Here is a 15,433-nt window from a genome sequence, read left to right as displayed (position 1 = left end):
GGGAAAACACTCAAACAGCTCTCTCCCTCAAATTTCTTCCTCTTTCTTTCAAATCTTGGGTGGATTGCATTGTTTGAAGTGAAGATTCAACTCCAACAATCCAAGAATCATCACCTATTTGTAGGATTCCAAAGTAAAACTCATATTTGGACTTGTTTTTTGGCAAATCTGGGCATGCCATTGTGTTTAAATGGCCTGAAATAGGCTGGATACCAAGTTTCAGACCCAAAATATGTATAAAACCCACCGAGTTGGGGATCCAAGCCAAAAATAAAAAAATGCAGCAACTCGCCGAGATCTCAGCGAGATCTCGGCTCGACTCGGTTTCTGGTTTGGCCGAGATGCCACCGAGACCCGAGTCTTAGAACCTTGGGTGGAAGTGGCTGGAAGGAAAGCATATAATATCGAACAATGTTTCTGTGTCTTCTCAATGCAATGTCAAAGTCGACTTATTTACTTTTATGTTAGCAAAAATCTAATATTCAGAAATAACTGGAAGTATAAAAATGAAAAGGAACAAATTTTAGGGGGGAAAATAGTATTAAAGACGCCATGACACCCTCCCCACCTCCAGAAAAAGAAACAAAGTTTTAAAGATGCATAGACAAAACCATGCAAAAGAAAGGATTGGGAAACCTATGTCTTAGAGAAGGAGCTAAGCAGTGCCAGTGACAATCCTAAGTAGGAGTACAATCTTATGTGAAAACTCAATTGAAATTTTATGTCCAAACACCCAAAGGTATTCATATGCACATCATAGATTAAAAAAAAAATGCTTCCACATGTTTTGAAATAAGTAATTGAAATATTCTAGGCACAATAGACAACTCACTCCTGCATTATAAACAAGCTGTATCACACGAATTGGAGCAGCTATGACATCTTCCGATTTGTATATGTTGTCTAATGGAAGATTTTGCTCCAAAACCTGACCAAATACTGTGAAGTTACAACAAGAACATAGAAAAGAAAGGAGAGGGAAAGCAAAGGAGGACACTGAACTTGCAAATGATCACCAAAAAGTTTAAGTTGAGATGTTGCTTTTTCATCACGTATGCCAATGAATGCTTCGAATGTAGCCTAAAGAATAAGACATTCAACAATAAAAAGTTGAGTACTACACTAATATAATCACCATCACATGTCCATTCTCTACACAAAATCACCATTATTGCACCAGAAAAGTATTATGTAGAACATAAGAATAAGATGCCTATCAGCAATACCTTGTATCCAAAAATAGTATCTTCATAAGTCTCATATGGACCAATAGTAATGTCCAACTTAGAGTCCTGCAAAGGATTCAAGCAGATAAGTGAAAGTGGTTAGTCTCAGTGATAAGAAGACCAAGAATAATAATTAGATCCAAGCAGTTCTTACATCCCATAGACAGACAACATAAAATTTGAATACAGAGTAGTGTCATGAAAAGCAATTTCCGCCAAACACCAAATAAAGAGTTTCTTTGACTCTTTTCAAACTCATTAGCATAGGCCATAGAGGTTAGAAAACCTTAAATTTCAAAGTAACAGTTGCACAAATTGTTTTTTGCATACCGTAAGTAATGTTTAAGAGATTTTTTATGTCCATTAAAATAAAAAAAACACTACCATTACCCTGTACCCACACCTAAAACAACTGAAGTTCAATGATTTCTCAACAAAGAAAGAATATTTTAGAGCTTGACTTTCAAAAAAGAATGAAGTAAATGATAAAAAAAAAATTATGTAATAACTGCAGTCAAAATTCCAAAAGGGAGCAGAAAAGGCAGTGGCAAAGGAAAGAGAAACAGGTGAAACTGTTTTGATACGTCTCTATAAACTTAACTTTTACCTATTCAAACACTTGTCATTGTAAATTAATGAAAAGAACAAAATCATGCATGTGAAAACATTAATGAACAGAGTAAAGCTAATAAGAGACAGAGAATATGTAAATAAATAACCAGAACAGCATTTGGCACGATATATTCATATATGCACAAGAAATATACCAACTCCATCCAAGCTATGTCAGATTCATAGTAATTGTTTGAAAGAAAAGCATCAGCTTTGCTATTCAGCAGCCTCTTCAAGCTACACAATGTCAGACAAATAATTAGATTATAAGCCAACAATAAACTGCACAAGAAAAATCTCCAACAAAAGGAACCTAAATCTCTTCCCAAACAACAATCTACCTGGGAGAGTCGGTCAAGTCCCCAGCTTTATTTAGTAGCTCAGCAGCTTTTGTAAGAAATTGTTTATATTCTTCAGAGTAAGGAACAATGAAAAGATCACTAATTGGCTGTGCAACCTGATGAATGCTACCAGATATACCATTGAATGGAGAGACATCTAAATCAGATTCACTCCGTCTTCTAATAACAGTAAAAAATCCTGTAGCAGCTTGTTGTTGATCCCGACTTAAACTACTCTTCCACAATTCAAATTCCTATCACAAATTAGAGAAAGCCAATGACTGCCAAGCTGGGTATATGAAGATATGCAAACAATGCAAAATAATGGAACTTTGCGACATATATAAGTCAGACTCACAGGTGGGTCTTATCTTTCTAGATTCGAGATACTACATAAATGACTAAAACATTAATGAAGGTGCAGAGTGGGCCAAGCTCAAACCAAGATGAGCTATTCAACACGACCTTTGGCTGGCATTTCAGATCTTTTGCCAGGTTTTTTTGAGGCCTCATGCAGCATGACAAACCAACACAAATGATGAATAGTATCAAGTGAGGTTTAGTAGTGACCTCACTGTTTCTTTTGATGAGAACCAAATATAAGTTTATTTTAGCTTAAACCATGCAACAAACTAATGTTAAAGTATGTGTCTATCGAGCTCCTAGGGTTAGTGTATCTCGATTAGAATATTCCTTATTCTAATCGAGAAACCTAGTTCCTAGGTGTCTCACCTTATGGTTGTAGTTAAGTGATGGTCAGTCCTAGCCCTAGTTCTAGTCTGTTTACTAGTATTTTTCTATTTCTTGTGATTCCTAGTAGGATTAGGAATCTTAAGTTGTAACTTGAATTCACATATAAATAAAGGGTTGTGAGAGGGGACTGGATAGTTGGATCTCCCCTAACTTCAGTCCCCTTCTCTCTTCTTCGTCTCTTCTCTTCTCCACCCTCTTGGTCTTGGTTTTCTTGTGCTTATTCTGTCACAAGCTAAAGTAACTATGGTTATCTCCAGGCTGGCACTCAGGTTGATTCTTAGGTTTGACTTTGGTTGTGAGCTGACTCTTTAGTTCCTAGTGTTGGGCTTGCGTCAGCCCTCAACCAAGCGAAACCACCAAATTTGCATCCATAACTGTAAATATAAATACAAGGAACACATAAATATCATTCCAAAGATTACAAGAAGAAGAAAAAAAAGTGGGGGGGGGGGGGGGAGGGTTCCTACACTCGGGCTATCACTGCCACCATGGCAGCTCCGATTGCTATCAAATTTAATAAGATATATTGTCCATTTTATCATCTAGTCGTGTTAAATTCCAGACTATCTGAGTTTTCCATATATAAATGCAATGCTTTGAAAATTGTTTAAGAAATTCAATTATGATTTGGACCACTTAAACAGCAAGACTTCTGAAAAGTAAGGGGAAACACCCCATACATAGTGCACCACAAAGTTCAGATGGATCTCCAAATTTGGCATGTGGATTAAACTATCCAACTTTCAGGATCCAAATCATCTTGTCCAAATGGCGAAAGAATAGTCAGCATGTAGGAAAGGATTTCCGTACATGGAGTGTAGGAAACCTTTCTTAGAAGAAGAAAAAAAGGGAAATTTACACATACCTTCCCTGAGGTTTACTTTAATTACACTTTCACCCGTGAGGTTTGGCAAATGACGCGTACCTCTCCTGCTTTCCAAATTAATTAATAACTAAACCCACTCCGTTAACCTGGGAATGAAAACGTTAGAATTGTTCATTTGTTGACCAAATTGCCCTTCATGCTAAAATAAACCTATTTCTTCCATCTCGCCCATGGAGGATTCAAAGACCAGCAGCACGACCATCAGCCTCTCTCCGACAACCTCTTTAACTGGTGACGATCCCGGAACACCCTGCATCAATGACCACCGGCCCCTCTCTGACAACCCCTTTAACTGCCACCATGGAAGACGAGCTTCTACAACAGTCCAAGCAAGAGAGCTGGGAAGATGACGAAGAAGAAGAAATGGTTGAGGAAATTGAATAAAACCCTATTCAAAACCCTAGTTTGCTATCGGTACATTAGATCTGTAAAAAAGAAGACAGAGAATCAGATGAAAGTCGAAATTCCTCTCCGGATCTGGAATTCAGTTGCAGGGACTTACAGAATCTTAATGAGGGTTTGAACCTTAGAATAACTTCACTGCTAAGGGTTTTAATTTGTCAGATTACAGCTTGGGCTTTGGGTTGTTCTTGTGTTTTTTAGTAGAATCGGAGGATCGAGAGTTGAACATACGGTGATTTTTTTAATTTTCTGTGTGTTATCATCTTCCTCTTTGGAGTTTGTAGGAGAGAAAAAAAGGAAATAAAGCTCTTGTTTTGGCTTTGTAGGGTCCAAGCTAGCTTCTGAAGGAGACTCCTGGTTCGCTTTGTCTGAGGTGCAACTAAAGGAAAGAGTGATTAAGAACTAAAAACACAGTTTGTTCGAATTCATAATTTCAGATGCAGATGATGTCCGGAGTAAATAGAAAAACCGAAGCACGAAGTCAGAGTTACTTTTTAAAATTCAAACGAAAACAGAGTCGATCCAAGGGGAAACATGAAAAAATTTGTATCTGCTCAGATCTTTCCGCCCCACCCCTTCCATTTCTTTCATCAAACATCAAGAAATCATGATGCCCTTTTGATGGAGGCAATCGCTCATTGCCACTAAGCCTGATAACATACTCTTGCCAGTTGGAACCAGTTGAAGCTGGCTGATTTTGGATCTGCTCAGATCTTTCTGCCCCACCCCTTTCATTATCCCCTGCTGCCGAATACACAAACCCTGCAATCAAAACCCTAGTTTGCTATCGGTATGAGATCCGTTAAAAAAACAAAAACCCTATTCCAAAGCAGGGACAAGCACAGAGCTTTTGGGAGTAGCAATCATCACTGGGACTGAGATTAGCTGTGCACCTCTCTCTCCCCACATAGCATCTCCACTTCCCATCTCGCCCATGGAGGATTCAAAGACCAGCAGCACAACCACCCCCATTCAAAACCCTAGTTTGATTTCTTATCCATCGATTTCTACAGAGGAGGAAATTGGATTTGATTGGGGAAGATGAGTTGCAGGTGGCGGTAGCAGTGTTGGTGGTGGTGGCGGTAGCGGTGTTGCAGGGAGGCTCGGCTCAGTTGTTAGTTTGGTCAGGAAGATGAGTTGCAGGTGTCCAGTTGAGATATTCAAGGGTATATTGGTCATAAAATGTCCGAATTTTTTACCATTCGCAACTAACGGGAACAACTAATGGAGTGGATTTACTTATTAATTATTTTGGAAAGCAGGGGAGGTACACGTTATTTGCCAAACCTCACGGGTGAACGTGTAATTAAAGCAAACCTCAGGGGAGGTACGTGTAAATTTCCCAAAAAAAAATTCTAAAAATACATTATTTTGATGCACTACCATTTTATCCATATCCGGAGGGTAGAAATTAGCACCAGGCGGTTTCTGCACAGGGAATGCAGCTCTATATTCAAGTCCTTTCCACCCAGGTACAGACTTAGTAGATTCCACATGCAGCTTGACTGCTGAGTCTGCAGTTGTCAAAAACGCCTCATTCTCATCAAGGGATGACCTGTTATGGAAGAAAAAAAAAAGACTGTAAATTAAATTATGCCATAGACAGTTATTTAGTCCCAGAGACCAAGGCCAATTCATGCTAACTTAGGAACTGAATAAATATTTGAATTGGTAAATTACCAACATATCACATTTGAAAAGAAACAAAAATATGCAGAAATAAACGCCAATAATGACTCGACTTCTTTTGGCAAGACTAAAATACTGAAGAAAAGCTAAAAATATAGTAAAGCACTCCACACTCAATATCACGTTGACAAGAATCTGATATTCATTAATTGCATGTAAAACGAAGATATTTTTCCAATATATAATGTGGAACTTTTAGAAGATTACATCACGCATAGAATCCTACAGTGGACATAACCATGCTTAGCACAATTCCTGATGGTTAATGATTCAAGCCTCTGCATTCCTTCCAACATCATGTTAGTGCATAACAGAGAAGATACTTTGCATAACCAATGTTGGGATATATCTTGTTTGTTGTCAAATATCCTCCCATTATTCTTCCTCCAAAGACCCAAATCACTACAAAAGAGACTCCTGTTATTCATCTTCCAAAGATCCAAATCAATACAGAAAGAACCATCTGAAAAAGCATTTTCCCCACATCAAAGGGAAGTAGATGGCCATGAAGAGGAAACTCTTGTCACTAAAAATCATCTCTTGTATTCCCCAGTAGGCCAAAGCACATTCAATAAGATTCTCCTCTAAAAACCCCAAGGAGACAAGATATGATGATTTATTGAGCTTATAAACGACACACCTTAACAAGCTCGCAAAAAAAATTATATTAGTTTCTTTGATGTTCATGGAATTGGTGGCAGGTTTGCATTTCCTTCCTTTTTTTTTAGGGGGTTGCTGCTAGTCAACAAGTTGTTATTAATGTTTTGTAAGGATAATTTCTTGTTTACCTTGCAGAAGTAGTTTCTCCTGGAAAGTGACTTCTTTAACTGTGACAAAATAATACAGTTAAGAGTAAGGTAAGACAGATGAACAAAGGGAAACTCAATCCAATCACTTAATCTCTTTCCTAATCTTCGTCTCTTCCACGCCTCCCCCCCCTCTTTGTCCTGCTTCAACAAATAACTGACGTCATTAAAAAAAAAAATAAGGATGCAATCACCAAGGGTAAAAAAACAGCCTCCCATGACTAGCAAGAGAACAATGTTGACGTATGTTGATATACATTGTTGTAGGTTTGTAGCCCTTACTTAACAGATCAAGCTTTTGATAAGCAATTATAACATGGTATCAGAGCTAGGAGGTCAGGTGTTCAATCCCTGGTAAGTGTGAGGGTTTATGTTATGTGTTGCCGTACGCCCGTACCCCTATGCTTTGTGCCCCTTGGTGACATGTGATGGCGCCATCACATGTAGAGCTGCGGGCCTGCACGTGTGGGGGTGTCGATTGTGTTGACATACATTGTTGTAGCCCTTACTTAACAGCTTGAACTTTTGGGATAAGCGGTTATAACAAACAAGAAGGAAAGCAAGAAGGCAAAAACAAGAAAAAAACTTTGCTTTCTTCAATTCCTTGGTCATTTTTCTCCAAAAGCATAGGATTTCAGTTACAATCACCATCATCCAAGTCCCTTCCACTCATTTCAAGTAAGGCAGAACGAACTATGTTCTGCAATTCCGTTTTAGCAATTTTTCTGGCCCGTGACACGATCAACCTTTGTTTTTAATATATTCGGCAGCCCTCATAAGTTAATTGGGCTACTGTTTTTCAACTGTTCTTCAGTGCAGACCAATCAGATTTTTCATTGATTTAAATCAGAAAAGGATGCACTGCATCAAAACAAGGAGTGCCACCAAGTCAACCCAACTTTTTTCCTTAATAAATCTTTCGACCAGGATCATATTCTTCATTAGAACACTATGTTCAAATGTCTAAGTAATCCCATGTCAGGTCATTTTACATTTCTCTTCTCCCTTTAGAAGCTCCAATCTCCGATTCTATATCACAGCACTCATTCCATTATTTTTTGTTGTTATTTTGTTCTTCCCATTTTCCTATTTGAGGGCTCCTTCCAATCATGCCTCCAAATCATCCAATTTGACATTTATGCAAAATATATTCAGAACATACAAAGCTGTTTGATTGGAGGAAAAGATTGACTGCCTATTGATAGCCCTACTACTTCATTTAAAATAAGTGAATGCTAGGTCCAAGTACAAGAAGTACAAGAATGCCCCTATGGACAGATTTACCCTTATACTCATATTACAGCACTCCCCCTCAAGTTGGTGCATAGATATCACACATGCCCAACTTGCACACAATTGAATGAAACAACTTACTACTTACCCTTTGGTAAAAATATCAGCTAATTGACCACCAGACTTAACAAAAAGAATACAGATTAACCCATGTTCCAACTTCTCCTTAATAAAATGATGATCAATCTCCACATGATTGGTTCGATCGTGCTGAACTGGAGTGTGAGCAATGCTGATGGTGGGCTTACCGTCACAATAAGAGCATCATCAGTAAGGGAATAGGGAGATTCATATCTTTTAAAAAATCTTTGGAGCCACATCAACTCACAAATGCCATGGGACAAGGAACGAAATTCAACTTCAGCACTGGACTGAGCTACAATAGCTCTTCCAAGTAACCAAGTTCCTCCCACAAATGTACCATAACCAGTTGTAGATCGTCAATCATCTAGAGAGCTGGCCCAATCTGCATCTATAAAGGCCTCAACTCGCAAGTGACCATGGGAAGAGAAAAGAACCCCTTTTCTTGGAGCATATTTCAAACATAGTTATCAAGGCGGGAAGGCAACCATGGCGTTTTAGAGGGTAAAAAACACAAGGCGCCCAAGGCGTCCAAGGCAACCAAGGAGTCTGGACGCCATGGTGACGCCTTGGTGACGCCTTGATAACTATGATTTCAAATACCGCAGGATACCCGAGAGATTTCCTCTATGTAGTTACCAGTGACCACAATGACGTCAACATAAACAATGAGAAGAGCAATCTTGGAACCAGATCGCTTGATAAATAAGGTGTGATCAATGGAACCGACAAACATCATGGCTCTATGGAATCTCCCAAACCAAGCACGAGGAGATTACTTTAACCCATAGAGCGCATGTTTGATCTTGCAAACTTTCCCTTCAGTTTTCTAACAAGAGAACCCAAGAGGAACTTCCATATACACGTCTTCTTCAAGCTCTCCGTGAAGAAATGCATTTTTGACATCAAGATGGTTTAATTCCCATCTGAGGTTAACTGCACATGAAAGGATCACACGGATGGTGTTCTCAACAGGGGCGAATGTCTCCTGATAATCAAGGCCATATGTCTGAGTAAATCCTTGAGCAACTAGCCTAGCCTTGTATCGATCCACTATCCCATCCATTATTTAATTCATTGTGAATACCCATTTGCAACTCACGATTTTCTTATGAGGAGGAAGACACACCAAGTCCCAAGTATCATTTTTGTTCAAGGCTTGCATTTCTTCAACCATGGCTACCTTCCACCGTGGGTCTATAAGAGCCTCTCGCCCATTCTGGGGAATAGAGACAAAAGACAAGGAAGACAAAAAAGCATGATGTGAAGGGGAAAGAGAGTTGTACGAAACCACCTGAGCTATAGGGTGTTGCGTACACGATCTCTTTCTCTTATGGACAGGTATATGTCAGTCAAGAGATGGATCATAACTGCTAGAAAATTCGGGAAAGAGATTATCAAATGGAGTAGAACTTGGATCAAGAGGTGGCGGTTGACTGGGTAGAGTTGATTCGACTATGGTGGTGTCTATTTATTGCTCACGATCTCAACGAACATACACTTTCATAATAGGCGGATCAGTACCTTGTATCTCCCCCTAAACTGAAGGAGCTGAAGTAGGTGGAGCAAGGGAAGGAACAAGAGGCACATCTTCACTAAACATAGGATCCTCCACCTTGAAGAAGTGTCGGAGAAAAGTAGGCAGAAGACTCATTAAAGACCACATCCATAGTAACAAACACGCGACGGGACGGAGGATGGTAGCACTGATAGCCCTTCTGGATGAAAGTAGCCAATAAACATACACCTGAGTCCTCGTGGATCCAACTTGTCATGGGGATGGTGATTCCAGGCAAACAAGTACACCCAAAAATCTTTGATGGAATGAGAAAAGAGGACGATCCCTGGAGAACTACAAGAGAAGCACAAAAGTCAAGAACCCAGGTAGGCATCTGGTTAATAAGATATGTGGTTGTCAAAACAGCTTCACTCCAATACTGGGAAGGAACATGCATTTCAAACAAGAGGGACCAAGTCACCTCTAACAAATAGCGATTCTTGTGCTCGGTGACACCATTCTAAGTTGGGGTATCCACGCAACTAGTTTGATGGAGAATTCCCTGGGTAGCAAGGTAAGACTGAAACGAACCATCCATATATTCCTTACCATTGTCACTCCAAAGGATGTGAATAGTAGCATTGAACTGGGTGTGAACCATGCTATGAAAGAGCTGAAAACAGCAAAAGACTTCACTCATGTGATGCATCAAATAAACACAAGTAACTCATGTATGACAATTAATAAAAGAAACAAACCAACCATAATTGTCCAGGCGGCAAGGCGACCTAAGGTGGTGGAGGGGTGCCTAAGCGCTTAGGTGGCAAGGCGCCCACCTGGGCATTGCCTAGGCGACCAAGGCGCCCTAGTGTTATTTATTATTTCTCCTCTTTTCTAACATTATTTAATATGTTACAATATATACCTTATATCTTCAAAAATCAACATTAAGCCACACAAAGTAGGGGTGTCAGTTTGGCCCTGTCAGCCCGAACAGGGCCTGGACTGGAATTTTCAACCCTAAGGGTGGGTTAGGGTTCGATTATTCAAGTCCGAGGTCAGGGTTGGGCTGGGCTAGGGTTGAGACCTTGGGCTGAGCCCTGCCCGGCCCAGTCCAACCCTGATTTTAACCCTGACTTTATAATATGGTTTTACTGCTTTAGCCTTTAGTCTTTAGGTTTCAAACTTTCAATGTTTCATTACTTCCCTTCATTCGACATTTAGGGTTTGCAGTTTGGACTTTGCCGTTTACTCTCCCAAGTCCCAGCCAAGTAGCCGACGAACTACTTGTATTATCTACAGCATCTCTGCGTTTCCATGAGGTAAAGCCTTGCCTGTTCTTCATCAAGCCTACACCTTACTTCCTCCCCCAATCTCGGCTTTTGGCTTCTGCAACTCCTCTCCCAATCTCGTCTTCTAGCTTTTGCGACTCAAGAGCATGGAGCAGTGGCTGTGGAGCATCTCGGAATTTCCCTGAGGTAAACCATAAGCGTATTATCTATGTATATTATATAGTCACGATGAATGCTCTGCCAAAGCAGCGTTTGCTCTGCCGGTTATGATTGCTCTGCCGAAGCTGGGTTTGCTCTGCCAGTTTCTGGTGGTGCTCTCCTCTGTTCTTCCCTTTTCTTCTCTCATGGTGCTTCTGTTGCAGAAGATATAAAGGGAAACTACTAATCAATGTGGCGCTTCTGTTTTGTATCTCTTTTAGTTTTTCCCCTACGCATGTAGAGGAGATTTGTTTGTGGACTTGTGGGTTATGACTGATGATGGTTTATATGGGGAGTGGGCAGTGTTTATGAGGGATTTCATACTTTTTTTAAAATGATTTTTACTTCTCTTTTTATCATTCTGGTATGCTTTTGAAGTTCAATGCTGCAGCTCAAGCAATTGATAAGATTTGGAACATTGGACTTTTTTTTTTGGGTGAAAGAACGCTTGGACTTCTTGCTTGGTGGTTATGCACTTGCAATGAAAATGTTTCAGCCTTGACATTCTCAATAATATTCTGCTTCCCAAATTTCTGACTTTTCCTTTCATGACTTTATCATGGTTGCTAAATCATTCTTATCATCCTGAGATTTATTGGAATCATTCTTGACTTCTTTTTGTCACTCAAGAAATATTCACCATTTTCCAGGCGAAGGTCAATCTTATTGGTCTGTTGAGGAGGAGGAAAGGGTGTATAAAGTTTCTTCTCTTTACCCTTGACTTTCTTTCTCTTAACATCTTTCTTCCTCTTAACATTTTTCTTCTTGAAATTGGGAAGGTATCTATCCCAGGCCCAACTCTCATTTGCAAGTTCTGGATTTTTTTAAAGCTTCCGTTTGATCATGAGCTCCTTGATGTGGTAAATTGGATGCTTATTATTCTGCATGCAATCTTCAACAATCCTTGTGAAGAACAGCCAGATGTTATTTGTTTAGGTAAAGAAAATGGAATTGGGGAGTTGATTGAAAATGACTTAAGAGATAGGAAAAAGACAGTATCTAGATAAGGGAGATTTCCTATTGATGTTAATGTTTTTGTTCATTATCAGTGTTGTTATTTACAGATTCAAATTTCTCTTGGGTGCAATTGCTATTGACATTCTTTTAATATTGTTTGGTAAGGCGTATATTGTTGTGAATTAAAGAACAAGTGTTTTACATTTTTTTAATGCATAGGAGGACAAAAATGACAAAAAATAGGGCAAAACAGGGTCAATCCGGGCCAACCCAACCCAGCCCGGCCCGATCATGGTCAATCAGGGCGGGCCTGGGCTGGGCTGAGCCTGGGTTGAGTTTTTTAGACTTGGGTCAAGGTCAGGACGGGCCTGGGCTAAACTAAAGGGTTCCAGGCTTGGGCTAGGGTTTTAAAAAACCCGGCTCAACCTGACCCTGTTTCACCCCTAACATCAAGTCATCAAAAATCAACATTAAGTCAAATCCAGTCCTAAAAATCAATATTAAGCCACATCAAGTCATCAAAAATCAACATAGAACTAGAAGATAACAGAACTGAAGAAGCAAGCTATTGTAAGTTTGAAACAATCAAAATATACAGTTGGTTATACTGTTCTTAGAATTTGTCATTGTCATGGTATACCTAGTCTCACATTTGGTTTATATTATTGTTAGAAAATATGATCTTATCTATAAGTAATTAAACTGCTCTCGATTTAGATAAAAGTTCTTGTTCTCTAAGAAGTTTGACTGATCAAATGATTTTATTTTTACATGAGACCTTTTGTATTAGATAGAGCACAAAACCAGCTTTTCAACAAACCCAAGATTGCTTAAATCTGATTTATATTGAAGGAGTTATGTACCGGTCAAACCTTATTTGGTGTGTGAGAATGTTGTCAAAATTGTTCTAAATGAACATATTTTTTTAAATATCAAAACAAATGAATATTTTACCGCTCTTTTGGTTTTAAGCAATATTTTACCATATTAAGATTTATGGAATTTTCAAATTTGAGAAGAACCTCAGCATTAGAAAGTTGAAAACTTACCTACCGCCGAAAATCTAGTTTTTGTTCTTGAACTTAGGGGTTGACTTTTTATCATTTTGGAATTTGATTTTTTTGCTATCTTTATTAGATTCCAATAGGGGGTATTTGCTTATTTATGAATAATATTTTAAGTAAATGAACTAACAAATTCATTTACTTCAATGGTATTTGGCATAAATAAGGGCCAAGGCATTTGATACCACTAAGGCGACAACTGCCTAGACCCTAAGAAATCTGCCTAGATACCTAGGCGACTCCTGGACGACGCCTTGACAACTATGAAACCAACGATATCCTTAAATAGAAGTACAACGGGCGGAGCCCCATACATCCGAATGAATAAATAAGAAAGGAGAAGTACTTCTATTATTTAAACTATGATAAGCAGAACATCAAAACACAAGCATCACAAAAGAAATCCTTCGGGTTACATTTCCGAAACAAATGAGGAAAAGCTTTAACTAAAGCTCCAACAGGGGGATAGCCTACAAAAATAAATCAGATAAAGGAGTTGTAGACTTGTAGTAGAATCGGTCTGATGAGCTAGACGAGTAGAAGAGATGTCATTGTCGAGCAAATACATACCACCATGTAATCTACTGCAGCCAATCGTATTCTCCGTCTCCAGATCTTGAAAAATGCGATGAGAAGGGAAAAAAGTCGTTTTACAATTCAGATCAATAGTGAGACAACTAATGGAAAGAAGTTTAGTAGAGAAATTAAGAACATGCAAGACAAAAGCTAGGGATAAAGTGGGAGAACAAGTGATGGAACCCTTCCTAAAAATAGAGAGGGAACCATCAGCAACCCGAACCTTGTCTTTACCTGAACAAGGAGAATACTGAAAAAAGAGACTTGAGGAGCCAATCATGTGATTAGTGGCACCAAAGTCAATGATCCAAGGACGAGAGACAACTGATGCATAATGACCACCAAAATAAATACCTGAATGGGCAAGAGATTGGAGTTAGAGGTGACCAGAGTAGGTGTAGAGGCTAAAGCAGAAGCAGGTGCAGAGGATAATGAAGGCTCCAATTTAGTCATCAAGCGCTAGAGCATAGCAAGCTCATCCTGAGATAGGGAAGATCCAATACTGGCAGGGGCAAACTCAGATGCTTCAGTATAATGACCTAGAAATTAGAAACCTAAGAGTACATAAATTATTAATTTCAGCCGAGGGGTATTTTTCGTAATTTTACAATGTAGGGGTAATTTCATAAATTGCTGTTTAATTTCATAAATTATTGTTGTTCTTTTTAATGACTTGATGCATAGGATTTAATTCTAGAAGACCTAATTTTGGATGGCTTATAGATAACTAAGGTAATCAGAAACGAAAGAGTGCTTTCGTTCTTTATTTTAATTTGATTTATGGATTTAGTAAATAAATAAGCATTTAGCCTAGTCGCTGAGACACTACTTTTTTTTAAGAGGTATTGGGTTCAAGTCTTATAAGCCTTAAAGGGGGGGAGTATTTTATTTATATTCTTTTATTGTTGGGTCTAAGTCAACGGTGGGCCCCACCCTATCCAAAAATCGTGTAAGGAGGGGATTTCAAATTTGCGCAAGAAAAGGGGATAACCCCCACGTGTGGAAAAGAAGGTAATTAGAAAGTAAAGAGAAACTAGGATATATAAAATAAAATTTAAAAAAGAAAGAGAGACCGAAAGAGATAGGGACAGAGAAACACCGTGAGAAAGAGAGGAAAAGAGACTGAGATAGATAAGGAGAGAAATATCGCGAGAGAGAGAGCTGCTGATCATTGACTCCATTGTGGGGACTATTGGGGTTAGTTTACTTGTGAATTAACCTTATATTAATCCTAAATTGATTTTATATCTGAAATCCTATAGGGACAGCATGTATGTACACGTGTTGGGAATTTATTTAGGTGATCTAAGAGTGGACTTTAGGGGAATAAAATAGTGTTGTGCTGTTTAGACCATGTGATCAATAGAGTATATATAATACTTGTAGGTGGTGACGAATTCGAGAACTTGGAATTTGGAGTGTTGGACTAACACGTTCACAAGACAAAGTAAGTGGAGCATAGTAGGTGTACACCACAGTTGTGTGGTATGATTGACTTAATTTTTGTTTGGTATGCTTGTTGTTGAAATATGTTAATGTATGGTGATTTGAAATTATGGTCATGAGTGATATGTGGTTATGTGAGTAATGTTTAGTGATGTTAAATCTTGTTTTGGTGTGATATATAATTGTGGAAGTGATGCCTAAGGGCTAGTGATTATTGCTTGGATGCTTTGGCATGAGTGTTGACATGTTATATTTAAAACATGTGTGTGTTTAAAGAGTGAAATTGGAGAGAGTGTTTGAGGGTAAATAGACT

At 38.8% G+C, this 15,433-nt stretch overlaps 1 protein-coding gene across 1 annotated transcript in view; it reads right to left on the bottom strand.

The window, feature by feature from the left end:
* The window catches only part of LOC122660057 (nudix hydrolase 3-like), a 79,570-nt gene that overhangs the window by 23,432 nt on the left and 40,705 nt on the right, over nucleotides 1–15,433 (bottom strand). Inside the window, exons 9-14 of the mRNA XM_043855230.1 lie at nucleotides 5,604–5,775; nucleotides 2,180–2,433; nucleotides 1,994–2,075; nucleotides 1,227–1,292; nucleotides 1,003–1,080; nucleotides 833–928 (exon numbers count right to left, since the gene is read on the bottom strand). Of these exons, the coding sequence (XP_043711165.1) occupies nucleotides 833–928; nucleotides 1,003–1,080; nucleotides 1,227–1,292; nucleotides 1,994–2,075; nucleotides 2,180–2,433; nucleotides 5,604–5,775 (748 nt within the window). The remainder of the gene's footprint in view (nucleotides 1–832; nucleotides 929–1,002; nucleotides 1,081–1,226; nucleotides 1,293–1,993; nucleotides 2,076–2,179; nucleotides 2,434–5,603; nucleotides 5,776–15,433) is intronic.

The sequence above is a fragment of the Telopea speciosissima genome, chromosome 4 (assembly GCF_018873765.1).
Source record: "Telopea speciosissima isolate NSW1024214 ecotype Mountain lineage chromosome 4, Tspe_v1, whole genome shotgun sequence".
Lineage (NCBI taxonomy): Eukaryota > Viridiplantae > Streptophyta > Magnoliopsida > Proteales > Proteaceae > Telopea > Telopea speciosissima.
Note: the sequence above shows the minus strand (reverse complement) of the source record. Positions and strands in the feature narration are given on the sequence as shown.